The 27314-nt window shown below is 41.9% G+C and overlaps 1 protein-coding gene across 1 annotated transcript in view; it reads left to right on the top strand.

Annotated features, from left to right (window-relative positions):
* FSTL4 (follistatin like 4) overlaps positions 1 to 27314 on the top strand; it is a 203170-nt gene that overhangs the window by 148060 nt on the left and 27796 nt on the right. Inside the window, exon 7 of the mRNA XM_050979863.1 lies at positions 19126 to 19292. Within this exon, the coding sequence (XP_050835820.1) occupies positions 19126 to 19292 (167 nt within the window). The remainder of the gene's footprint in view (positions 1 to 19125; positions 19293 to 27314) is intronic.

Genomic DNA, 27314 nt, shown 5'->3' with positions numbered 1-27314 from the left:
CCAGGTTAGTGCAGAGATCCTCTTTGTCTGCAGACAGAAAGGACCCAGACAGGCAGGGCCATGAGAGGCTTTATGGAGAGTAGGAATCATGATGGGAAAAGCTCTGGGGTGGATGTGGAGCAGATGAATGGAGTGTAAGGTGGCACTGATCATTGTGACATGGAGCTGGAGAGGGTGGAGGAGTCTTCCAAGTCAGCTAATGATGCAGGCATTACAGGATTTTTAATACTTCAGTTGGGAAATTCCTGCCATTACCAAGACATTTGTCTTAATGACAGGCTTACTTTAGAAAACGTTCAAAGCTAATAACTATACTCAAGGATGATAGTGAATGTTACTGAGTTTTCCCCGTTCACCTGTAAAGGGTTGTAAAAGCCTTCTGCCCTACTGCCAAGAAAGTCTTCAGCAAGCCATGTCCTCTGCTGCTCAGCTCCTCCAGACCCTTGCTGCCTGGACTTGCAGGGAAATGTTACTTGGGAAGCTGCTGGATGACAAAGCAAGGAATAATTTGTCAGAGAAAGGGTACTTGAGGAAATGCTTTTTCCCAGTACAAGTGAAACGAGCGTGATCTGCAGTGGAAACTTCTTATGTGAAGAGGGTCGTAATCCTGGTCATTGTTCCCAAGAGCTGTGGTTATTTAAGCACGTGGTATTTGTTCATTTTCAATCCTTACAGGAAGGGTATCATGGGTCTTCCATTCTTTTTCTAGGATCAGGTCACAGGCCTGGTTCAAGGTTGGCACAAGTCCCCTGTCCCCTCTTTCCTTCACCTTCTGATCTGTGTGGAATAAGCCCTTGAGCATGAACTGGGGTTGGGGGGCTCCCTGCAGTCCAGGTAGGGTGAACCTTCATTTGGGTCTAAGGAAGGACGTTACATTTGAATTTGTAGAGAAAATTACTTTCCACAGAGTCAGTAGAAGGGAGTCCCCTGAGCCGATTCAGAGACAATTTCTTGTCTTTTCAATTTCTTTTCTAGCCTTCCCTTCAAAAAGAATGCAGTGCTCCTTCCATATTCTTGACTTCAGTTAATTGCCTGAAAAAAATCTTTTTGAAGGTCTGTTTGTTTTATTTTGTGAGGCTGCTCTGGGTTCTGAAGTCTGACCATATTTCCTTATTATAGCACTCTCTTACTCCTTGGAAGTGTGGCAATATATCAGTATTATCAGGTCTCCAATTCTATCACTTTTTGAAAGCCTCAGTGGGCAGTTTCAGTATTTTCCTCATAAGTTAAGAGGAAATGTCCTTTATTTATGCCCTACCCTCAACCTTTCTGGTCTTGGGCTGGTTCTGGGGCTGTAGTATCTGTTTGACAGAGCAGTGACACTGCTCCCTGCTGTGATGCCTATAGATGGCAATCAAAAAGACAGTTCACAAGGTTTTGTTTGTCTTCTTATGGCATAAGAGCTTTGCTTTGACGTTCTTGCTGTGCACTAACTGGTGGTCTTACAGGTTTGTCTTCAAAATGGATGAATAAATTAACCCTCACGTCCTGCTGAGAATTGCCCAGGTGCCTCAGTCAGCAGCTGCTCCTGCCATGGGTCTGTGCTTGGGGCTGATTATTTCACCTTTGCCTGCACTGAGCAGCACCTGATTTCTGCACATGCAGCTCCTTTGTCACACAAGACTTCTGGAAGACTGTTCTAGTCTTGTTCATGGTTTAATCTGTGCCACTCTTCAGGAAGCTGCTTGACCTCAGTGACCTTGAGTTGTGCCAGGAAAAGTTTAGATTTGTTATTAGAGGAAAGTTATTAATGGAGAGGGTTGTCAAGCCCTGGAACAGGCTGCCCAGGAAAGTGGTGGGGTCACTATTCCTGAAAGGGTTCAAAAAACATGTGAATAGTGTGGACATGGTTTAGTGGTAAATATTGTAGTGGTGCTTGGTTAACATTTGGGTTTGATGATCTCAGAGGCCTTTTCCGCTCTTAACAATTCCATGATTCTAGACCTTAGTGGCTTTCTGTTGCATGGAGAAGGGACATCACTTGCCCCAAGTCCAGCAAGTCCAGCTCCACATTTCTCCCCACAACCTCATGGATGGCTGTCCCCAGGACAGCACTGGCCATGGCTCAATTCATGGTTTATGATCATGGTCCCAAGGCAGCTGCAGCACCTCTGTGGCAATTGGCACAGCCAAGAGGGTGTGCACAGAGGCAGCCCTGTCCTGCAGAACTGACCTAGGGCACAGCACCTCCTGTGATAAGGACAGACAAAGAATTACCTTGAGACTTACTATGCCATCTGATTTAAGTATTCTGGCATTTTACTGACAGGTCAAAGACAAAAGGTATTCTGTAAAGCAGCACTGCACTTGCTCAGAAATGCTGCAGCTGATGTTTTTTAAAGGATTATTATTCACCATGTTTTAGGCAACACTGTATACACGTCATACCCTCTAGCAGTAGCTCTCAAACATCTCCAAACCTTTGAACCAATAATTTATATGATGCATTTTGTTATTTCTGTGGATAAGCTTGTTCCACAAATGATCTTGAGGTGAATTAGTCATAAAAAACCACTGTACCTCATTTAGCATAATTTCGTTGTAGAGGCTCAGACACAGTCTGATGGTGTGGAAAAAGTACCCCTGTACCTGTGGATGGCCACAGCTGTTCTCCAGTGAAACCCAACCCAATGAGAATGCTTTAGCCTGAGTCATATATGTCCCTGCATCTGAATGTTACACCACTGTAAAACAAGATACTAGGGGATAAAACTTTAAAGGTTGGTCATAAAAAAGGTAATAAATGGGGATATACAAAAGGCTGATGGGAAACTTCATTTATTTCCTTGAGTTATGGATGACCCCATAATTCAGGAGTGTTAGAGCGAGGCGGAGTTGTGAAAGTCATGAAAGGTCATCAATAACAAGTGGAAATAAATGAGTTAGTCTATTGTATTTTCTGTTTGTGTGCATCACTCTGTGATAAATGTGACACCAATATTGGGATGATGAGGCTGGGAGGGAGCCCAGGAGGAGCAGAGCACCCCACAGCAGTGCTGCTAGTGTCCTAGTGACCCCCTAGGACACAGGGCCATCTTCTCAATGAGAACTGAGGACAAAGAAAAGCTTCTAGCTGAAATAGAAAATAGGCAGGAAAGGTGCCAGCAAAGCAAAGGTGATTTCTTGTTCTTGTCCCATAGACAATATTGCCATGGGATGGCACATCCTGTTTTTCTCTTGGGAGGGGGAGCTTGTCTTCAGAGCACATAGAAAAGCTGAGCAAGGATCAAAAGACTCCAGCAATACCAGCTCAGATGACTTATAAGTGTAATGTAACAGCATGAAGGTGCAGAAAGTCTTAAGCTGACATCTCCTGTGGTGTTAGGCTGTTAGTTCAGTGGTTGTGTATTTTAGCCCAGCCCCAGTCTCCTCTGAGGCTGTTTTTTCAGGTTCAATGGTAACTTTCCCCACTCTGCCCTCCTGCAAACCCCCACAGGAGCCATGGCTAAAACAGGGCATGACGATCACTGAGAACTCACACCTTGCTCACACTTTAAGAGGAGCAATCCAAGGAGCTAGCTGTGTGTACATTGCTCTTCCACCCATAATGGGATTATAAAGTAATCTCGGAGAGGCTGGAAGAGTAACCTTGGGAAATAAGGCATGTGTCTGGTTCTGGTTCAGATATGCTGTGTAACTGCAGCTAAATAACGTCTGTCTCTGCTTCACCTCACCATCTGTAAAGCAAGGATTTTTACATTCTTTCCATAAAGGAATATTACTGAGGAGAGAAAAAAAGCAGCTATGAATTGTGCAGATACTCTTGTCCTGGTGAGCCAGCCGCACAGCAGTGCTCAAATGGAAAGTCACTAGAGGTAGCTAAAGAAACAGAATTTTGATGAGTCAGTTAAAGAGCCAACACTCTTCCTTGCTGACAGATATTGAACTTCAAAATTTGGTTAGAAGGCACTGTTTTGCTGACAGTACTGTCTTTCAAAGGACGTGCAAAATCAACACCTGACCATCTGTAGTCATTTAAGATTCACCCATAAAATATTTTGTAATAGAAGGGTTGTTAACCTTGACATCCTGGGCAAATGCCAGCTTCTCCCACTCGGTGTTGATCATCAACAACTCACATCCTCTTCTCTCATGAAATACTCTTTTGAGTTCTTGGACACTGGATGCTGTTCATGCCTTGAGCAAGTGCAGATTTGTGTCTCCCACTGCAAGCTGCAGCAAACCATAAGATTCAGTGATGTAATCCAGGTAGACCTGAAGTGAGGCTGCTTTAGACCTGAAGTGTCCCCATGACTGTGTCCCCAAGATACTGTGCCATGCAGGTTTCTCCTCTCCTGCACAAGCAGTGCTCTGGCAGGTGTGGCAGCCAGACTTCTCCTTGGAGTGGTCTTCAAGCATGTACAGGGCTGATGAGCCTGACATTAATGGGAGATTGGGAAGAAGGTGTCTCTGTGCTTTCTACCAACCTCTGCAACCCTGCAGCAGATAAGGATGCTTAACCCTCAAACACACAACAAATTCCAGTGAGCAGTTCACTCCCTCAGGTATTGCTGACAGAAGAAGGTAGGAAAAAATAGGTTAACCAAGTGCCCACACCACAGTAGGCAGCATCACGAAAGATCAGCATTTCTGTGCCTCTCTGCATGAAAATATTGGGGAGCACTGCTGGCTCTGTGTTAGTGTCCTTGGCTTTTCTCCTTCCTTCAATCACTGTCTTCCATAACTTGGGAATAGAGGTCCCATTCAGCCTGAAAGGGGCAGTTCTGCTGCAGTTTATGAATGTTTTGTTTGCTTAAACTTCTGAAATATATTACTCTGAATCATTAAGAGCCTTTTTTCACAGTATGCCCCTGACTTCATCCTTGATGTTTCCTGTATTGCTCTTGATTTGCACTGAGTTTTGCTGATTTGCAGTGCATTGAGACAGTCATATCTTCAGCAAGGGGATTTAAAATTACAGGAATAGCTTTAGGTGGAGTAAAGAACAGGGGTGCCTGTGGGAGTCACAGGCACACCTTGGTGCACACCTTGAGGTACCACTGATGCTTTTCATTTTCAGGAATAGGTACAGGCTTCATCCTACACTTTTTGTTCCAATCTACCTGGGGAGCTTTATCAAGCATTACCACAGCCCTGCTGTGCTGTGAGCCTGTGTAATCCAAGCTCTGCCTTGCAGAATGTCTGAGGGATTTTTCCTGAAAAGTTCATCCTGCCCATGGCTGGAGGTGGGGTTTGCCTGACTCATGGCAGGAGCACTGTCGTCTCCTTCTTATAATCAAATCAGGAGGAAAATGGCATCCTCCTTGATCTGGCCTAAAAAGCAGTGTCCCTCAGCTTTTGGCACTAGTTGGAGGCATTTTCACTTACAGGATGCCCTTTTACTAGGATCAGAGGCAATCTTTTCAATTCCATGTGTTGGCATTTTGCTGTCTTGTTCAATGTAGTCTTGGTAAGGGGAAGGGAGAAAATAGCAGAAAAAATAGAGAAGTTGGGGTTTTGGCAAAAGATGAAACATGAGACAAATCAAAGAATATTCATGTCACCTGTTTAAATAGCATAATCTAGGTAATGCTTATTAAATCCTTCTAGAGCTATTGACAGGAGCACTCTGTGTTCCACTGACAGGAACATTCACTCATTCACCTGGGGTCTTGCCAGAGACAGAGAGATCCCAAATACTGGTAGCTGAGTTGGTCACTGAGTTGGTTTCACTTTTCAGAGTGAAAAGACACAAAATCAGAATTCAGCAAGAAGAAACAATTTTTCCCACGCTAGTTTATGACCCTTTTGGGGATTTGTCAATACAGCTCAGGACTAAGGAGACAAGGTTTGCTCTGCTCAACACAAGTAATTTTCTCTGACTATGCCTTGATTTCTCATTCCATCTTCTGGCTTTCTTGCATATTTTGATTGCAGCTCTCTTGGGCAGGAACTGCATTTCTAAAATATTTTTAATATATTTTTGAGCACAGCTTTGCTCTGTGAAGCCCTGGCCTTGGCTGGGCCCTTTTTATGTCTGTGGCTCACACGTAGAATCCACACCAAACCTTGTCAGGCATCATGTGTGGCACTGGAACAGCATTGGGACTAATAAAATAATAGTTCCATAAATTACCATTAACTGTATACCAAATTAATAATAACACAGTTGAACCAATTAAAAATGTACAATTTGATTACTTTGAAGGGGCATAAGCCACAAAGGACTCTGCATCAATTAAAATACAGCAGAAGGCTTTTCACTGCATGCCCTGCAGGTATGTGTTATATCTTAGTGGATGAATGTCATGTTGTGTTTGTGAAAATCATTTCATTAGCAAAGCCATAATTTACAGAATGGATAATAAATACTGGCATCTACAAGTCAACCACTGATCTTGTTAATACTTGTATTGGCTGAGGGGTTTGCATTGGAAATTTTTAACTTTGGCATTACCATTGTGAGCAGTAACAACACTTTAATGTTGATTTCAGTAGTTTTCTTGTCACCGAGGTTTAGCTTAAATAAGATGTTTCAAAAGCAGTTGAGCCATCAGGGCTGGTGTTTTGGCCCTTTATGATGTACTCATTTGTATCTGACCTCTTGGGAGTAAATAAATATAGTGTGGGTGTTGTTTCTGTGTCTCTTCATAAAGGAGACCCAGAGCAAGGGCTGGTTGGAGCAGGTGAGGAGGGCTCATGTTCAGCCAGGAGCCATCTCTGAGGATGGACCCTGTTGAACTCTTTCTGTGGTATGGTTGTTGTAATGTGCACATGGTCATGCATTCTGAAAGAACTTCTGGGCACTTCTTCACATTAAGCATGCATTATTTCTTGGGAAAACAGAGCATCTGGCTTACAATATTTGTGATGAGTGCTGTGCTAAATGTCTTAAAAAGAAACTGTCTCCAGACTCTTGATGTGATGAATACTGTTATTTGTGGTGTTTGGCATATGGTGGCTCTGCTGGCAAATAACTTAGCATTAAACAGTCTTTCATTTGGCCCACTGGGTTTCTGGTGTGTTTTAAATTAAATGTATATTTAAAGATTGTGTTGATATTTAATTTATAGACCTAATCAGCAGTAATTCACTATATATAATGCACTGTGCATTCCTCAAATGTTCAGTTCGTTGGGCTGATTTTAATTTGTGATCATTAAATGTAAACAAGGCATGTATCTGCTGCAATTGGCCTAAAAAGGCAATATTAGCAGCCCTCACCAAAATGGTGAGATCTAGGATCCTGTTCTTTCAGTGCAAGAGAAATCTCTGTGCTGTGCTCTTTAATCACTTGTATTGGGAGAAGGTGTGGGTAGCACAGAGCATCTAATGTCACACACAAAGAGATAACGAGATACAATTGATGGCAGTCGAGGAGGAAACAATTAAAATATAGGAAAAAATTAAAAGACCATTTTCATAGGAAGAAGGAATGGAAATGTGCCCATTAGAGAGAAGCTGTAGCTGCCCAGTCACTGGAAAAGTTCAAGACCAAGCTGGATGGAGCCTAGAGCAAGCTGGTCTGGTGAAAGGTGCAGGGAGGGTGGAACTGGATGCACTTTGAGGTGTCTTCCAACCCAAACCATTCTGTGGTTCTATGGTTCCATGATTTTAAATACTGTTGGTTGGAAGAGTTGATGAAACACATGTTAAAGCAGGCTGGTGGTCTGGAGAGCAGAGGTGGGCTGAGCACTGGGGGGGTTTGGCACAGCACAAGTGGGGCCAAGTTCTGGGATGCAAACTCAGGTGCAGATTGCGCAGACTCAGGAAGAAGCTCCTCTGGTTTTGGCAGAGAAATTCCTTTGGTGAGAAGAGGTGGGGACTGTCCCTGCAGAGGCAGGAGCAGGACCAGGCCGTGCTTTGCTCCATCAGCTTCTGCTGGACCTGGGAGGCATCAAATCCAGAGGTGATGCAAGAGCTCTGCTGGGGCTGTGGGGAAGGGAGATGGGCAGCAGCTGTCCATGGGATGACTGGTGAGGGCTGTCAGTCACAGTTACAGTCAGTGAGATGGGGTGACTGAAGCTCAGCAGGAATGGGAGATTTTGGACAGGTCAGAGCTGGGATCATGCTGAGCAGAAATGAGGCAGAAGGGCTAAAAAGTTCTTTTTGGCAAAAAATCCCTCTCTAAGGCCACATAACTCAGCTAAAGCAAACATGTCAAAGGTGCTCACGAGCATTTCTGAAGACGATTTAATGGTGAAGGGTGTTACAGAAAAATCCAGGGAGCAATGAATCATTGCTGCCTTCAGAGCTGCATTTGAATAGTTGAAAATAAGGTTGAGGATACAAGATAAGAAAAATAAAATTGTTGAATAGCTGCTCTCTAACTAAATCCTGTCTGTTCTGTGCAAACCTGGTGTATGCCAACAGAATGAGCAGGGTGCTGGGCAGCCCAGGTGATGGAGGCTGTCACTGCTCCATGCTCCCCATCACAATCAGAATGTTCTTCCAGTGCCAAGGGGTTTTATGTGACATAAGACTTATAAGCTTGAATGATAAAGAACAGCTTCCATAAATCATTTTGCTCTGCAGATGTAAAAGTTTCAAGATGCCGGTGTCAGGTTGGTACACAAAGTACAGCTGGCCACATTTTGCCAGCATGTCTTGCTTTTCAATATGCTTTTTAATATGGTAGTCTAGGTGATTTGTTTTTCCTGTTACTTTCAAGGATGCAGCATTTATCATTTTTTTTGCTGGAATTCAAGTTTCTTGCAGCAGAGGCTTCAAATCTCAGCTTCAAAGTATTTTTGTGTAGTTAAATTTCAGTTTTATATGTGGATTTTATCTGTGAACCTCAGAGGGGCTTTAATAAGAAATCCAACATGCTTGTGGGTATTTGTGTGACACCTATTATCATGGTTCCAAGAAATCTTTTCAGACACCCTATTCCTAGAATGTCCTTGAGAGGTTTCATGTAGGGGAAATTGAGGCAGAGTAGGGTTTAACTGTCTAGACAAAGATGAAATCTGCTTCTCCTGCTATGACTACAGCTTGACACTCTCTCTGGAGCTCTCTGCAGAGATTTCTGCTCCACTGAAGAAGCCACTTTGGTGGCTGTACTTGCCTATTCCTTACTGGTCCCTTCCAAACCTTTTGTGGTCCACCTTGATTCCAAATCTTGTCCCAAGGTCCCAGCTGCCTGCCCAGCATTGCACTGAGTTCTGATGAATTAGCCAGTTAAAGGGTCTCCTCTGCAAGGGTTTCTGCAGAGAAGGGTTTAAGGAGGACAAAGCCTGCCCACAAAAAGCAATGCTGTGTTCCCTGCTGAGAGCAGGAAACCAGGGATTTTCTTTAGGAGCTGTACTTTGCTTTCTGCTTTCCCTGCACCTTCCTCTCCAGAAAGAAATGTCATTGAATTACCTGGTTCTTTGCTGTTCCTCTGCACATCCCTGACTTTCCCCTTAACTCCAGTCAGGTGGTTCTGAATAAGGGAGGGACGTGGTGAGAGTGCTGATGCCAAAGTTTTTAACCAACTAATGTGTTTTGAAGATGCAAGATGTTAGCTGGATAAATGTTGCTGCAGAGCAAACTTGCTGTAACCTTGCAGGATCCCCACTAGCCAAACTTGTGCTACTTGTGCCATCTCCAGACAGGTACATCATTGCAGCACACATTAACTGGTCACCTCTCAGGGCAGGACCAGCAGCACCTCAGGATGAGAAAAAATGCATCACAGCTGCTTTGGGCTGGAAGGGTCCTCAAAGATCATCCAGTTCCAACCCCACTGCCATGGGCAGGGACACTTTCCACTAGACCAGGTTACTCCAAGCCCCATCCAGCCTGAAGTGTATGTCAGGCTGTGTCTTGGAATTGGCATGAGCACAGGAGAGCAGAGTCCTTGCATTCATTAAGCATCCTGAATGTAGCTTTAGTCAGGAAAGATGCAAAATCCAGATAATCACCATAGCTAGATTTGCAGTCATCCATAGAAAGCAATGAAAGCTCCATGAAAAATATTATTAATGCTTATTTACAACTCCAAAGGTGTGCTCACCCTGATTTGGTTGTTTATGAGCACAGTAAATATGGGAATGTGAAAGAAACATGCCTACTTGATTTTAAATGCTGGGGATTTTTTTTACAAACCCTTAATCTGAGGTTTAGAAGAAGTGCAAGGTTAGTTTCTGGGATCCTTGTTTCCTGGTTCATCCATTTTTCCATGCATCACATTCATTGCATAATGCTGGCCAGGAGCTCAAAGGAAAATGGACAGAGAGTGAAATATCAGAGCAGTTTGATAAGGCCATTTTTGATGACTCAGGGGTTGTAAATTATATGTGAATGTTTCTTGAACTCCAAATATCCCATGGCCTGACTTGTCTCTACATTTGAAGTAATTTCTGTACACATCTTAGTGGTTCCCACGAGTCATGTTGAACTTAATGTTCTGACAGTATTTCCATGATAAACCCTAGGGGTTTGTAGAGCATCCATAAAAATTCACTCCAGGGAGAAACTTTCCGTGCCACATCCTCCACTAGAAGCTATCTTCTTCTACCTTAAATCAGATATAAATCAGTTCAGCTCTTGTAACTTAGAAAAGTTACAAAAAGAAGTTTAGTGGTTTTGTGTGTTTTTTTTTCTGAAACTCTGAAATGCCATAGTTTAAATATAGATAGTGGCTGTTCAGAGTCTTGTTGTTTTGACAGAACTTGCCTGTGCTAAAGATTTCCCAGTCTCAAAGCTAAGGAATTTCTGGATTTGGAGAAACTTTTTAACTCCTAAAAATGCTGACATTTTACAAGAGACAACTATTGCTTTTGTGGCAATGAAACAACTGGTGCTAATTGTGGCTTACATTCCCTGCAGGATAGAAAATGTGAAACTCAGAGAGCAGCTGCAACACTTCACATCTGACCCCAAAAACTCCTGATCTTTATTTTCTGGTGGGGTCAGTGAGAGGTTTTAGTTCTGCTCTGCCACAGTTATTTGGAAAGAGGCAGAGGAGGACCCTGTAGTGTGATTTTTAACTGTTTTTAAGAAAAAGAGACGAGTCTTTTGAGTCTCATGTTAAACTGGTGTGAACAGGATGCCCAGAGCAGCTGTGGCTGCCCCATCCCAAGGCCAGGCTGGATGGGGCTTGGAACAACCTGGTCTGGAGGAAGGTGTCCCTGCCCAGGGCAGGGAGGGTGGAATGAGATGAACTTTAAAGTCCCTTCCAGCTAAAACCATTCTGTGATTCTGTGACTCCCTGAAGGAATTCTGAGAGCCAGTTAGACCATTAGCAATTTTACTTTTCAGATTAATAAAGTGGCTGGGGAAATGCATGGCTGCTGCAATCTCAGCAGGATGCTCTTGGTACAACATGGGAATATTTTATCAGAAATTAATCATATCAACATTGCTCTCAATCTGTGGGAAATAGGAATTTAAAATAAAAACAAATGCTTTTATGTAAACTTTTTTCTAAAATAGACTACTTATGCCTATTTACATAATGAATCCATCACTACCCTCAGGAGATTAGATAATTAAGCACTGAACAACTTATATTTATTCATGTACTTTCAAGAATGAATTAATTATCCCTTCCTGCACAAACTCAATGTTCTCCCTCTGATTAGTAGCAGGAGGACAGTGATGGGATTTTGTGATGGAAAGTGTGTTGCTTATTTCCTTTAAAAAAAAAGGAAAACAAATTGATCATTAGGATAAAGTACATAAAAAAGCTGCTTGGTTAAAAGTCAATATAAACAGTTTTTAGAAAATTTATTAGCAATGTGAATATGCTTGATACAGATTCATATGAGAGAGCTGGACTTCTTTTCTTTAAAGTGTATAATTTTTGGGAGGACTTTGTGCATAATTTAGATAATTGTTGAAGCAGCTGTCTGAGCAGAGTTTGGCTCTCCAGATGTGACATTTCTAGTGCAGGTGGCGCAGAATTACTCACCTGAAGATTCTCTCCACTCAGTTCTTGGGAGCAGATCACCAAGCCAGGCAGGGTGACCCAGGTGGGCTCAGAAGGGGATTGAGGCACCCTCTCAGACATGGCCCCTGCCTCCAAATCTCAGGTTCAGGAGATCTGAATTGATCCTCAGATGGTCTCAAATCCAGCTGCTGGAAATGATGCTCATCTTCCCCCGGGGCATTCCTTCAGTCTTCCAGAGAGGAGCATGCAGGTATTTCACAGAAACAGGACAGTGTGGTCTCTGTGAAGTTCTAATCCCCTTAGAAGCTGTCCCAAACTCTGACATTAAATATTTTTTTCAAATTAGGCTTTATTTTCTGTGGCATATTCTCATTATATAAATAATCAACTGCTCTGAGCAATTTGGTCCAGTGGAAGTTGCTCCTGCCCGTGGGAAGCAGTTGACAAGATGAGCTTTGAAGATCTATTCCATTGTATGAAATGTCATCAATAGCATTTTATGGACACAGTTGCTGAAGAAAAGTAAAACGTATCATAACATTTAATTATTTCAATAGCTGTTTTTCTCTTACATTTGTTCAAAGTCACAGTGACATGGGCTAGACAGGGATGAGAGGAAGTGTCTTTACCACCATACCAGAGCTGAGTGTCATGGGGACCTGCGCACATTTATTTTGAATTCCACAACAAGATGGGGTTTAGCTTCAAATGTAAGGTTGGGACCTACCTTGGGGAGTCATAGCCTGTGGCCATCAAGAGTAATGACAGAAGAGTGCTTCAGGTACTAAATTCTGCCAGATATATAGTTATGACTTAAAAAACAGCATTAGTAATTTAGTAGAGAATTTACAATAAAATGTTTTCTGAAGTGGCCCACAAAAAGTCCTGAGGATTTATAAATTACATTAAGAACCTGAATTATTGCAGTTACAAAATAAAGCTGAGGTATGAACATTTCTACTCAGCTTTAGGAATCATTTTCTTGTTCACAATAATTAAGCTTGCAATCCTTAGAGGTATGTATTTTTGAGGGACACCAAGCTCCTGAGATGTACCACAGTGGCAGCTGGGCAGTGGTGGGTCACACCAAGGGTGGCCAGAGGCAGAGCCACCTCCTGGTGGTGTTTTTCACAGGTTATAAAGCCAGAAACCTCATCCCAGTCACCTGCACTGAACTGGTGGGGGAGCTGTAGGAATTCTCGGGGTTCATTAATTTTGAACTGCTTTAATCATGTTCATTAACAACTCTAAGGTCGTTAATTAATAACATAAACAATTTTAGTAGCATGTCTGGCTTTCCTCTAATTCTAAGTTGGCATTCAGAAAATGGAGTTTTTTTTCACTGGGTGATGGATAATCCTTTCACCTGACTCTGGGCAGGTGAGAAGATGTCAAATGTGTCTGGGTAAGACCAGCTTGTTGAACCTTAATGACCAGCAAAATGTGATGGCATGGCAATGTTTCTTCTGGAGATAATCCTAAAACAGTCAGTGGAATCCTAAAACAGTCAGGGTAGTTTGTGTACTGAGGTTGTTACTAATTCATTTATTTGGTCTATAGAGTAGGGTAGAAACTAAATCAAATCCTAATATGAGTAATTTATGAGCATATTATACAATGTTGTACAGATTCAGATCCGGTATGAATCATCCTTCATTGCTTTTAGCCTCTCCCTGCTGTGACTAACCAGATGATATCCCATCCCAGTGTGTCCCCACATCCCAGCCCAGTGTGTCCCCACATCCCAGCCCAGTGTGTCCCCAGCAGTATCACTAGAGTCCCTCCTTGGCTGGCCAAACCTCACCTTCAATTTCATGTTCAGAAATGCATCTCACAAATAACATGGTCATTTTAAAATCAATTAGCTGCAGTTGGCTCAGCTTTAAGAGAGTCTAAAATTTCTCCAAACTCTATGCAGAGCCAAATTCATCTCATCAAAATTATAGGAGAAAAGAGTAATTATAAAAGGTATGTCCTGTTTTTAACTATGTTCTATTAGTTGTTTTTGTTTTCTGGATTCAGTTATCTCCTCACCTGAGAATGTGTTCAGCTAGAGAACTCTTTTATCTGTTGAAACAAATGCTAAAATCACCACTGACCTTCATGGCCACAAGGCAATAAACAGATTTTACTAATGCAGTGCATAAACACAGCTGTAGGACTTGGGGAATTCAGTAGACACTAAAGTTTCCATCCCATTAAATCACCCCTGACTTGAACCATTGCTGGGGAAACACGATGTATTTAGGGCTGTGTTACCCATGGTTCAGTTCACAAACAACAGGTCTCTCTGCATTAATTTGGGGGCAAGAATCAGTGCTGGAGACTTTCTTTGAAAGTCATTCTCCTGTTGAACATCAAACAAGGCTGTGTTTTGCTTCATGTCTCCCTTCTGAGGATGAGTTACGGGATTTAAAAAGTGTTGCCTTGTCTCATAAGCAGGATCTAAGCAATAGAACAAGAGTAGATTAAATATTATGGGGAAATTCTTCCCTTGAGGGTGGTGAGGCCCTGGCACAGGATTCCCAGAGAGGATGTGGATTCCCCATCCCTGGAAATGTTCCAGACCAGGCTGAAGGGCACTGAGCCGCCTGGTTTTGTGGAAGGTGTCCTTGACCACAGCAAGGGATTGGAGTGAGATGATCTTCCAAGCCAAGCCATTCTGCAATTCTGTGAGACTCTTTTTCAGCAAGGGAAGATATCCATGAACAACTGTAGTAATGATTAAAGGTGGCAACAATGCATTAAAATGTGTATTTTCTTTAGATTTAAGGGGAGAGATCTCATTCATGATATTAGGCACTATTTAAAGTGTGAAATCTGTTTCTGTAGGTAGTGCAGCATGAGCAAAGGCAGGTGCCCAACATCACCAGGTAAATTATCTCCATGCCATGCTACGTCAGTGAGGTTTTCTCCATAGGTGTTCATTCCAGACTGCTCCCTGTAATGACCTCAATTATGCATGTCTTCACTGTGAAATTACGATTGCCTTTGGTGGGCTGCAAATGACAGCAGAGAAAAAGATGGCCATGATAAACCAGGACAACAGGTAATACCTGCTGCATTAGTATGCAGAGCTTGTGAAGGTGCAGTGTAACTCCAGCTCAGCACCTCGAATAACGCTGGAGAGGAGGAGGGACAGAGGAGAATGTTCGGCAATATCTCGACAGTTTTTTACAAGGAAAGGAATTACTAAGACTTCACATTCTCACATGTCACCATGGGACCTGGTATTGCAAGAAATTTAATGTAAGAACATCAAGATGGTGACAGCTGGGTCACCAGAGGTGCTCAGTGCTTCAGGCTGAATATCATGCCAGGCAGGAGAGGTGGGAGAGGATGGACAAGCGTGGTTCCTCCCCTGAATAACCCCTTGGCACTAACCCCCAGCATGGAGGGAGGGATCCCTTACCCTCCTGAATAAGGCAGATGGGTCTGGAGATGGCACTGCCCTAATTCCTGAACCACAAGGTGTTCAGGCACTGAGCTGCTGCCATCACCAATGGAGAGTTTGTGGTGTCCTGGTTGCCTTTCACTGACCTTGATTTTGTTCCACATTTGGTGTCTCTCATCTCCATGATCAGGGATTAGTCCTGGTCCTCTGATACACAGGCACATGCTTACACCAATTCCCTTTTAAAGGGATCATTACAAAGGCTTTACCCCTGTCTGGAACCAGTAAAAATTGAGTGAAGAATGATAGCATGCCATTCTCTGATGATAGTATCTCTCTCTGATGGCAGAATAGTTGGCAGGACCTTTTTTCCAGCTGGGATAAGCTGAGGAGCTGAAATCTTCAGCTGAAATCCCAGAGAAGAGTATCAGGTTTGCCACAACTTGGTCAGCAAGGACTGATACTGGGTGAACCTATGGAATGTAGAAAAATGGTTTGCATGCCTCATCCTGCAGGATTTCCAAATGAAGATAACATTGCTTGATTTTCAGACCAAATTCCATTCCAGTGTGTTTTCTTCTGCAAATGAGCACCCTTTGAATATTGCCTATTTGTTCTGTTCAGTTTTATACCCATGGTAAAAATCCTTTTATCTCCTAAAGGTTTTTAAAAATAAAATGAACAGTGTTCAATACTTAATCTAGAAGCTCTACACAAAATCATTATGGTGACTTGAATAATTTTTGCACATAAACCAACAGCAGCAGTGTCTAAGCTCTATAACTTAATACAATATTGAGTCTTTTAAAAGAGTTTTAAAAAGCTCAGCCCTCACATCATCTTAGGGAACCCTGTTAGGGAACCCTCCCCAATACACCTGCTTGTGTAAGGAAATCTTTTTCTGTTGAAAACAAAACAGCAATAACTGAAACCACACAAAATAATTCTGTATTAGTAGAAAGGCTTTTGGATGTTAATTAGAGTCCCTCAAATGTACTGGTAATAAGATGCTGTCAAATATACTCCATAGAAATACTCTAAAAAGGAGTGTGTTTGTATTGTTAAAGTGGTCTGTGCTAATTACATGCTTTAACATAAAAAACTCATCTCTTGGCCTCATATGGTTCATCCAAGAATGGCAGCTGTGCAAGGTGTCTTCTTAATTAAACCTTAATGTATTTTTCATTACTGTGCTTCTAAAAAGCAAAAGCCAAAGCCTCTTTAGCAACTGTTTGCAAGATGGGCAGGAAGCCTTAAATTCCACTGCAAGAGAGCACTGAAAAACCATTGCTGAAGAAGGAGCTTATGGAATCCCAGCATGTGCCAGGGAACTCAAGGCACCATGAAAAACAGCCGAGGGAATTAAGGAAAACAGCAGTAAGATGAAAAAACAATTCTCTTGTAAATGAATGGCCCTCTATTTCATTTCTCCTCAAGAGGAGATGTCCTCATTAGCCCTACTGCATGCTACAAATTATTATAATTATCAGTTCTTTATCCTGTCAAGTGCACTCCAAATATTTTATTCATTAAAAGAAGCTCTTCATTATGTAGAAAATAACTACATTATTAGCCCCTATGTGCTGTTTACATGCTTCAGGCAGCTGGATGGGGGTGGTGGGGTGGACTATCCATCCCTGGAAGTGTTCAAGGCCAGATTGGATGGGGCTTGGAGCAGCCTGGTCGAGGTAAAGATGTCCCTGCCCATAGCAGGGGCTGCAGAGATGGTCATTATTGTCCCTTCCAGCCCAAATCATTCAGTGGTTCCCTGGGACATCTCTATTCCTATGGCCCACTGGCCCTGAGTTGCCACATCCCTGATTTCTTCCAGCAGGTACCTGAAGGCAGTGTGATTCAGTCACATGTCATATCTTCCCAGCTTAGTTGCTAGCCTGCTCAGTGATCTTAAATGGGTGATGTTCTCTTCCCAATATTCCTTCATCTCCCCTTTTGATTTTTAAGGTTTGATGGTCAGACTGTGTCAGTCTTCTCATGTAATGCCTCTGGAGCCACCATAACACAAATTGTAGCACCACATTGGTCAAACATTCTTAATTTGGTTAGCCCTCTATCAAAACTGTAGTTACCTTTTATTTGGAACAGCTTGTACTCTTCCTGAAATAGCCCTGGGAATTTTAGGTGGGAGAAGTGCTCAGTGCTGGCAGACACACCAGTGCTGTATGGACCCTGCAGCCCAAAGTCAGCCTCAGATCCACAGTGGTGAGCACTTTGTGACACGTTAGCTTCTCACTTAGGTGGAAGAAGCAGAAGAGAAGGGATGCTGAGCTGTTGGAGTATGTTTTCACAAGGTTCATTAGGTTTTCATTAGGTTTTGCACTAATTCTTCACAACCAGTTGCTGTACCAGAGCACTGAGTCTGTCCAGGCTGCCCAAGGCTGCTGAAATACACTGAATATTTTAGTGACAGATTTAAGAGGTTTGCTACTCAAGAGATGTTAAAGCAATTTTTAATTAGATAGTATGTGAAAAGGTGGGAAATTGTGCTTGCAAACGTCAATATTGGGTTTTTTTCATTTTTATTCTATGCAAGTGACATTCAGATCTTGAGTGGGATGTAATGACAGAGTTGTGAGGTAGGTGACAGGATGAAGAGTAACTTCACCAGTTGATGGGAGGGAGTAACCTGACCCCTGTATGTCATTTTACCATGTCACCACTGCTTGAAGGGTTTTTTTCCCAAAGCACGTGGCCTTGGGTGAGGCAGCATCAGTCTCTTTCATCTGTATTTTACTGCTGTTGTCAGCAGTGGACATGAGGAAGGAGGAGCCTTGGTGCTGGGAGTGGTTGTTGCATTCCCCAGCCCAGGTTTTGGAGTTGGCTGAAGCAAAATAACCCCAGCTGTGAACATTCCCTGTTCCTCTCAATGGGCCACTACCTTGAAAGACCAGTTCTCATAATTTACATGCAATACAGGTTTCTTCTTGCAGAGCTTGGGAATGAGAGGAAGCAAAAGCCATCCTGTGAATTACAAAGCTGTGGCTACAGGAGCTTGGACAATGTGGCCTGACTGCCCAGTCGCTGTCTCACTGCTGCCAAAATGCTACATGATGGCAATCTGCACCCAGGGTAGTTCTGGTACCAGGTCTGACCTTTCTGTGTGACCACACAGGGCAAAAGATGCAGGCACATCTCACATCAGTGGCCAGAAGGAAACAATGTGTGGTTTCAGAGAGCTGGTGGTGAGTTTGTCAGTAAGGTCTGCTGCCTCCGGAGTTTATTTTATGTGGCACATGTAAGTCAAAATAACTAGGGTTTTTATTTAAATAAAATATTTGAAAGCTTTTATATTTTAGGACCTCTGAATCTCAGGTGCCATATGTGGCTGTGTTTGGTAAACAAGTTTACAAGCTTGGTGGCTTCCAGTGTTTGGGAAATTTGAAGCTAGGTTTATCTATATTTCAGTGGCAGCAGTCTGACCTTAATTCTTCCTCAAGGAACAAACATGACTCATTCTTGTACCTTTTAAAAGGTACAAGAATGGTACTTTTTGAGGTACCATTTTTGGTAGGAGAGCCTCTCAAAGGCTCTCCTACCAAATAGAGGTAGTGGAGTGAGAAGTGTTATAGAGAGGAGTGTTGTAGAGAAACAAGCCCAGATGATCTCAAGCTGGAGAGCCTTTGCTTGTCCTGCTGGTAGCTGACCATCATAGTCCCCTCATGCCACAGCTAGGATGCATCAGGAAAGGGGTGAGAGAGTTTGATGGAGACAGATTCAATTTGCCTTTTATTTGGCTTCATTGTTGATGGGGTTTTTTTGTATAGCATAGGTACCCCATCTCCTCGCCAAAATCCTCCAAAGTTATTGCCAGAATGAGAACAGACATCCGAGAGGGGAGAGGAGGAGCAGCTTCCCTGCGTGGTGTTTGATGTTGTCCCCGTTCTCTTGCCTTTTGCAGAGGTGGTTCAGCTGAGCCTGCCCGAGGAGCTGAGGGTCACTGTGACCACCATCACCGTCGGGCTCAGCACCGTCCTGACGTGCGGCATCCGCGGGGCGCTGCGGCCGCCCATCGTCTGGAAACGCAACGGCGTCCTCCTCAACTTCCTCGACCTGGAGGACATCAACGTACGTCCTGAGCCTCTCCTGGCACTGTCTGTCCTACCTTGAGTGTGGCCTCATTGGGCAGGTGGTGGTTATAAGGGTGCAGCTTTTGTCTTATCGGTATGGAAAGCAGAAGCTGGTGTAATATTTAGGTTTTGTGTGAATATGTCTCAGGAATCAAAGCAAAGCAGCGTATGTGCAGGGGAGAGCAGGAATAAGTTATATGAAATCATGCTGCTTTCATTGAAGCTTCTTTCATTGGTCTGGACCTGTCCTCCAGAGATCTCAAAACCCAGGGGAAAACAGCTCTACAGAGCACTCACTCCTCAGGGTGTCTTTCCCAGTACAGTGAAACAGGTTCATCAAGAAAATGAAACTAAACATTCATGGTGGCTATGAATCTCTCCTCTCTTTAAACCAAATAATCTGTTTTTATCTCTGAGCCTCCTGTTTCTCTTGCCTTTGAGTCAATTCTCCTCTCTCATTCCTTGGCTGTTATTTCTGACAAGCAGTTTAAAAATGGGATTATTCAGCAGGGTGTGGCAATGCCCTCACAGGAAGGAAGATGAATCTCTTTTAATTCACAGTGCTGGTCTGATTTCTGAGTCATCGTTGGTAGTAAAGACAATACCTGAATGATGGTATAAACTTACTCATTTATTTAATAACATTTAATTATGGAGAGAGTGGAAAGTAGTGTACAAAAAATATGGTCTGTATTTCATTTCTCTTTTCATTAAAGTATATGGTAAATCAGGTTTTATTTTAATTACACTGCAGCAAGAGTTGATTTATATTTTTGTTCAGTTCTTGTTAATTTGATAACCACTCAGTTCAGAGTTGTTACAGTCAATACTATAGCTCCCTAAATTGTTGTGTATCCAGGATTGCTGAAATGGGAAAAATCTCTGGTTTATTCTTCTGCAGTAAAATGTGAAAATTACAGCACATGGGACAGAAATACACACAGAATCTCAGTGCTTTATTTGTTGACTCTTCCTTAGCAGGAAAATTGTGTGCACCATGTATAGGTAATTACTGTGTGCACAAACTTAGTAATTAAAGCCATCTAAACATCTTTTTATTTTCGTCACAGCAAGTGTTAGCTTTTTAAAATTTTTTGTATTTCTTGTCACTGCTTTGAGCTTGACATGGAAATACAGCAGAGCCTCTGAAGGCTAAAAAGTGGTCTTAGGATTTGTTGCCCAAAAATAATTAAAATTTCATGTATTTAGCTTACATTTATGAAATTTTGGTTATGATGCCATTAATTTTAAAGAACTAAATTTCCTGTGTGAACTGGACACAAAATGACACTTCAAGAACCTGAGTAGAAATACATTATTGAAGGACTGATGGCACCTGGCTCTGAGGGTTCATTCGCAACTTCTACTATTTTAAACAGAATGTTGAATAAGTTTTCAGACTGAAATGCCAGTTCCTCACATAATTTAGCACTGGCCCAAGTGGATTTCTGGTTTGCTTGTAAGTAATTCTGTTTCTCATTGGTGATTCTTTGTTAAGAGGCTGAGTTATGTCCTTGCACATGAGCTGACTGGTTCCTGAATGATTCAACACTCCCATGGAGTGTAATACAGCAAGAAAAAACATCACTTTTTGATCTGTTTCACATAGTATATCACTGAGAAACTATACCAGAAGAGCACTCTGAGATTGTTACAAGGAGAAAAAACAAGATTTGTGCCTCAATTTTAATGTGTTACATATCAGTTTATGACCTCAATCACCTTGTCATAGAACACCTGCTACTAGTGAACATCAACTTTTCTAGTCTAATGAACATCTCCACAACTTTTTCATCTTTAATTACACTCTGTAAATATTTTATGTGCTGTATAGACACTGCTGTCTGCGTTCTGGTGTGATTGCTTGAGGAGGCACAGTTTGGGGATTGCCATTTTTTATTTTCCCTCTTCCACAGTGGGTGTTATGTAGGATGCTTGAGCTCAGGCATGTCTGCTCTCTGGCTACTGAGGATGGGCACCTGCCTGTCTGAAGCACTTGGTGGCAGCATGGATGGTCCTTCAGCTGCTGAAAGCAGCCTTTTATTTATCATAGAACCTCAGAATGATTTGGGTCAAAAGGGACTTTAAAGCTCATCTCATTCCAACCCCCCTTGCCATGGGCAGGGACACCTTCCTCTAGAGCAGGTTGCAAAATCTTCAGCCTGTCCTTGGACACTTCCAGGAATGGGGTATCCACAGCTTTTATGGGAAACGTGTCAGGCCTCACCACCCTCACAGGTAGGATTTTTTCCTAATATCTAATTTAATCCCACTCTCTTTTAATCCATTCCCCATTCTCCTGCCACTACATGCCCTTGTTTAAAAGTCCTTCTCCACCTTTCTTGTAGGTTCCCTTCAGGTAGTGGAAGGACACAATTAGGTCACCCTTAATCCTTCTGTTTTCCAGGCTGAAGAATCCCAATTCTCTCAGCCTTTCCTTACAGCAGAGGTGCTCCATCCCTCTGTTCATCTTGGTCTTTTCTTAAACACCAAACAGCTCAGGTCAGGGGGTGGCAGCAGACAGTTCAAAGCTTCAGCCTTACGTGTGCACAAACTCACATTAAACAATAATCTATTTAAAGGCCCTGACAGCAGAAAGTAAAGGCAGTGTGCTTCTTAATGTACTTGAAGGTAGTTAATTAAATTACTTCAGTTTTCCTTTAGTACGCCTCAAGCAGAAACTCAATTGCATTTCTGCTTTTCACAATAAGGTTGGCAATTTGGCTAATTGGAAGTGCAACAGGAGATTAATTGTACCTTTTTAACTTCAAGAAAATCCTCCCTGCTCTTGGCACATTGCTAATCACATACAGACCTACAGGATAGTCACGCACTTGGAAAAGTCCTGGTATTATATTTCAATTAAACTCTTTCTCTTCTAAATGCTAATTCAAGAAATCAAATGAAATTAGAAGCTCAAGTCTGAAAAAACAGAATCCTGCCAGCTAGGTGTGAGAGCAGCAGAGGAAAGGCTTTGCTGAAGTGTCCTTTGTTGCTTTATTCTCTCCAGATTCATGACAAATGTGATCTGAGAAGGTGACCTGTGTTTCAGGGTAATACTTGGAGGAACTAAGACAGTCAACAAAGACCTAGATAAGCCTAAATTTGCACAGAGCTGAAAGATTGAAAATTACTATAAAGCCTAGTTGTTTAACTGCATTAGTTAAATCACTTTTATGTGATATCTTGATTGGCAACAAAATATTTATAATTTTTCATTGCTCTCTTAATCAGAAGCTTTCATAAGCAACTAGTAATAATTTTTCATGTCCTGTCTATGGGAGCTCTGGTAATGAGTTGTCACATAGCTATTGCAAAAGAGCCATCCTAATGGTACATGTAATTAAACAGTTTCTCTTGCAAACATTTAAGATTGCTTTTAGCATAAAAATATTATTTCTCCATAAATTACCCATCCACATTATTTATCCATTAGAAGTCCCTTTACGGTTCCACTTTAATAAAGTCACATCAACTTTTCTCATGCAGAAAATAACTATAATGTAGCTGAAACTGATAAATTTGTTATAGCTATAAATTGATTTCTGACTACAAAAGTGAAGTGGTTAAAATGTGTCATCATTCAAAATAATATACTTTTGCCTCCTAGGAACAAGTGATATTTTTTCTCAAGTATGTGATTATGAAAGCATTCCTCAATTTGAAAATAAATAAACTCCTCATGGAGTCAAATGCATATAGTATTTATAGGGTATTGTTTCAAATGATTTGACATTATCTCCTGAGAAACATGTGTAAATTGATATAATTTATAAATACAAGTTGCTCCTTCGGAAGCATGGTGAAAGAGAAGTTCACCATAAGAAAACAAATATGGTGTGGAGGTAGATAAGAATTTGATGAATTACCAAGTGTAATCCAGGTAGCTATAGCCTAAACTCATTAGTGCCTTTCATTACTCATTTCATTTTCATCTGTACACTTTAGCTCACACAGACATTGGGTCATTAGTTCAAAAATAGAATTTATATAACCAATTGTGTAAATACAGATTTCTTCATTTCTGCTGATGTCAGGGAGGATGACACAGCCTTGCTCTCTCCAACATCCCACCCAGGGACAAGCACAGAGCTCCAGACCACAGCCTTGACTGCTGCTCTTCCCCACCCCCTGGGAAATCACCTCCACATGCATCTCATGGCCCTTACAAGAGCTGTGCCTGTCTTGAGACACATTTCATGCCTGCTCATGAGTGTCCCTTTTCCATGTATAACATTTGAAACCCAAAGCAAACAGCCAACCTTTAAAGTGCACTTGGATTATTTTTCTTTTTAAAAGAGTCTGTATGAAGACAGTGTATTCATGTTGATGTTTTTAATGTAGCTTCACTGTTAAATAATAAAAAGCTCATGTGTGAATAACCCCATTAATTCCCTTCTAATAGAATTTAGGTCATTAAAATGATCAAACCCTGGGCCATCCTAGATACTGCAGTGATGCAGTGATGGGAGCAAGTTATAAAAAGTTGGATATTTACAACCAAGTTTTTTCTCTTTCAAATCAAAGTTTACAAAATTGCTTATAGCTTCTTAATGTATTTACAGGCTCTAAAATAGAGGTTAAGTGCAAAATTACTACTGACAATATATTCTGAATATATAGGCTCACATTTTGTCATAATGAAGATTACAGAAATTGTATCCACTTGCATTTTTAGAGGAATGTACCTACTATTCATTTTCCTTGTCATGTTATCTCTGAGTTTCTCAGGATGTAAAACTCTTTCTTTTTTTATTTTAATTACACAACTATCTAAGAAGTTCGTGTCCATATTTTCAAGGCAAAAAAAAATTTGACTCAGTAGCATGTTGTGTTAAATTCTTTGAGCAGAAAAACAAGAAAAGATAAATTAATTCCCCAACAGGCTGTGTTTGCAACAGTATTCTAGCATTTGCTTAAGGCTGAATTTCTCTCCATGTAAATGACTAAAGTGATGTGTAAAACCAAGAACAAATAATATTAATGAAGCATAAGTTTTCAGCTTGTCTCTAGAAATGAATTATTAAAAGCATCAAAGAAAGTGATTTAAGGACCCATGATTAATTTAGTTTTTATTATTTTTATATGAATCACTCATAAATCTATTGTAAAAAAGATCAGAGGCATTTCATTAGTAAGGAGAAATCATTTCCAAAGTGATAGCCATTGTTGTAGATTTTACATAATAAGAATCTCATTAAATGCTTGGGTACATTTTGTTTTAAAATCCTGTAAACATTATCAGAGAGAGATTTCTAGGACACTGAGGATCAGGCAAACTTTTTTAGTGTGAACTAGTTAATACTGGTTGCCTGGCTGGTGACTGTGAGATCAGGATGGTGTTTTTCTTCCTCTGGAAGCGTTCAAGGCCGGGTTGGATGGGGCTTGGAGCAGCCTGGGACGGTGGAAGGTGTCCCTGCCCATGGCAGGGGGTTGGGCAAGATGAGCTTCAAGGTCCCTTCCAAGCCAAATCCTTTGGGGTTCTAGTGGAAAACTGGTGACTCCAGCCAGCCCCTTTGTCTGGACTGGTTTTGTCAGTAGGCGCTGAAACCACGCTGAGGTCTCCAGCTTCCCTGGGCTTGGGAAAGGGCTGGAATGGAAGGGGTTAAAAGTGAAGTGAATTATTAATAGTAGCAGTAATAGTAGTATTTGGAAAGCAAATCTCCTGAGAGAAGAATCACTCAGGGAACTTCATTCCCTCTGCCAATATTTCTGCTATGAACACTTGAAACCATCATGGTGAGAGGGTATTGACTGTCTTTAGGGCTTCCCTCCTGCCCAGTATTTATTAGGAGCATTCAATATCTAACTTGGGTGGATTTAAATCACTGTGTGGGTGTAAATGGCTTGAGCCAGGGAGTGTGTAACCCACAGTGCCATACTGGGGGGTGACTGGTGCCAGTGTGCCCTCCCTGAGAGCTGGGGATGTGGGGAATCTCTGTCTTCATGTCACTGGATTGACCTTTCTATTTCTTCTTCCTGTTTATGGTTTGAAGTCATTTGGGTTTTTTTTCTCAAGCAACTGGAAGTTATCCTAAAAAATAATAAGCATCTATGCTTATTCCTCTTTAAACTTCCTGAAAACCAAGAAACTTTGACAAAAATTTAAAGGGTTTAAAATGTTGGAAAGACCCTAAGGCATGTTAGAAAGCTTCATGAAAATCTGAAACAGGCAAAAGGTGGGTGGCAGTGCCCTGCACCCTGTGGCATCACAGCCAGCTCAGCATCCAGGGTTAATGTGGCTCCTCTCTGCCAGCTCCTTCCTGGGTGTCAGAGCAGGAGATTTGTGGAGTTACAATCACAGGCTGGAATTCACTTGAGACAGAATGTGAACAAGATTTACAAGTAATATGCAATGTTTTACACATCTCTGAGCACGGTGTCCCTGAACCATGGCAGAGTGCATGACCAGGGAATGCATTAGAATGGGAATGAGATAAATAAATATGAAAAATCTTGTGTTTGGAAAGACCAATGCCTTGGGTAATCAGTAGTGATGGAAAGGAAATACTGTACCAAAAAAAAAAAAGGTATATATCCATTTTCTAGGATCTGCTTTTTTATTTTTTAACAACTTTTTGGTTTGTTTTGTTTTTGTATTTTATCGATTACCAAGCTGTTGTCAATGTAAAATGCAGGGTGATGCATTTTTTTAAATCTTGAAAAGTTAAAACATATTCTGAGGTCATTTAATCAATCATTTGGTTGAAGGGTAAATGCAAGACATGAAAGGAGCTCATGAAGGACAGAGAACTTATTTGAAAAAAGGAAGAAAACAAGTGATACAAACTGCTAGAGAATTCAATTTATCAGCTGCCACTAGTTGACTTTATCAATTATGAGAAATTATAACTATAGCTTTCTGAATTATTTTTATTTGAAAAATGACTTTATAATGAAATTCATAAGGTAGAGGTGATGAACACCCTGCCCTTATCTGGCTGCTTTGGTGCAGGGCTTGTGATTCTGTGGAGTTAGATGGGTACTCCCTCTAGTTTCATCACTTCTCTTTCTTCCTCTTCACAAGAAAATAGTGAGATACCCCATCCCTGAGCACCCACATCCTTTGCAGAGACAGCCCAGCCCAGGAAGTGTTCAAGGCTGGGTTGGATGGGGCTTGGAGCAGCCTGGTCTGGTGAAAGGTGGCAGGAGGGGGTTGGACCATATGAGCCTTCAGGCCCCTTCAACCAAAACCTTTCCATGATTCCATGATAATTCACCTTCCATGGTAAATGAGGAAAACCAAACTATATCTCAGAATGGTTTTGCCTTTCTGCTGATTGCCTGTTCTTCTTCATGGGATCATACATTTAAATCTCTTTTCAATTCACTGTGGGGCATTACTGGGGTCAAGTAGGGCAGTAACAGCTCCCTGGGGTGTGCAGCACTTGCTGAGCCTCCCAGACAGCTCCAAAATACTGTTTTAAAGCTGGGATAGATTTGGGGAGAGAAGAATTATGTTGCATCAGTTTTATAGATGTTTTTGTTCTGCTCTGTCTGCTTTCAGGCTTGTGGTGACTTGGAGAACTGGCTTAACAAGCAAAAGCCATCCAATCTGAGTCAAAATATGTGAAAATATTTCCTCTGCTTTTTCCCATGGTGAATTATTCCCATTCCCTCTGCCCACCCATCCACCTGCCAGCACACCAGCGCAGCTCAGCTGTCAGTGCTCACTCAGCCCCTGTTAGCACGGGGCAGTGGCCTGTGAGCAGCTCCTCAGAGCTCCCAGAGGCAGCACAGCGTGCAGGGGGATGTGGGACACATCCCAAATACATCTCACAGCTTCCAGCTGCAACACAGCACTCCTGACTGCAAGATGTGAAGTTGGAGGCTATTAAGGAATCAAAGACTCATCATGTCTTAATGCTCCAGGGCTTGGGGTTTTACAGCACTTCCAAATACACCCTTATGAAATACACAAAGAAAGTGCTTGTGCATAAGAATGCATCCATAGATATAAAATGTAGCAGTGCAGTCCTGATGTACTAACTACATCCACAGGGAAACACTGGGAGAAAAC

Source organism: Serinus canaria, chromosome 13 (genome assembly GCF_022539315.1).
Source record: "Serinus canaria isolate serCan28SL12 chromosome 13, serCan2020, whole genome shotgun sequence".
NCBI classification, from domain to species: Eukaryota; Metazoa; Chordata; class Aves; order Passeriformes; family Fringillidae; genus Serinus; species Serinus canaria.
Note: the sequence above shows the minus strand (reverse complement) of the source record. Positions and strands in the feature narration are given on the sequence as shown.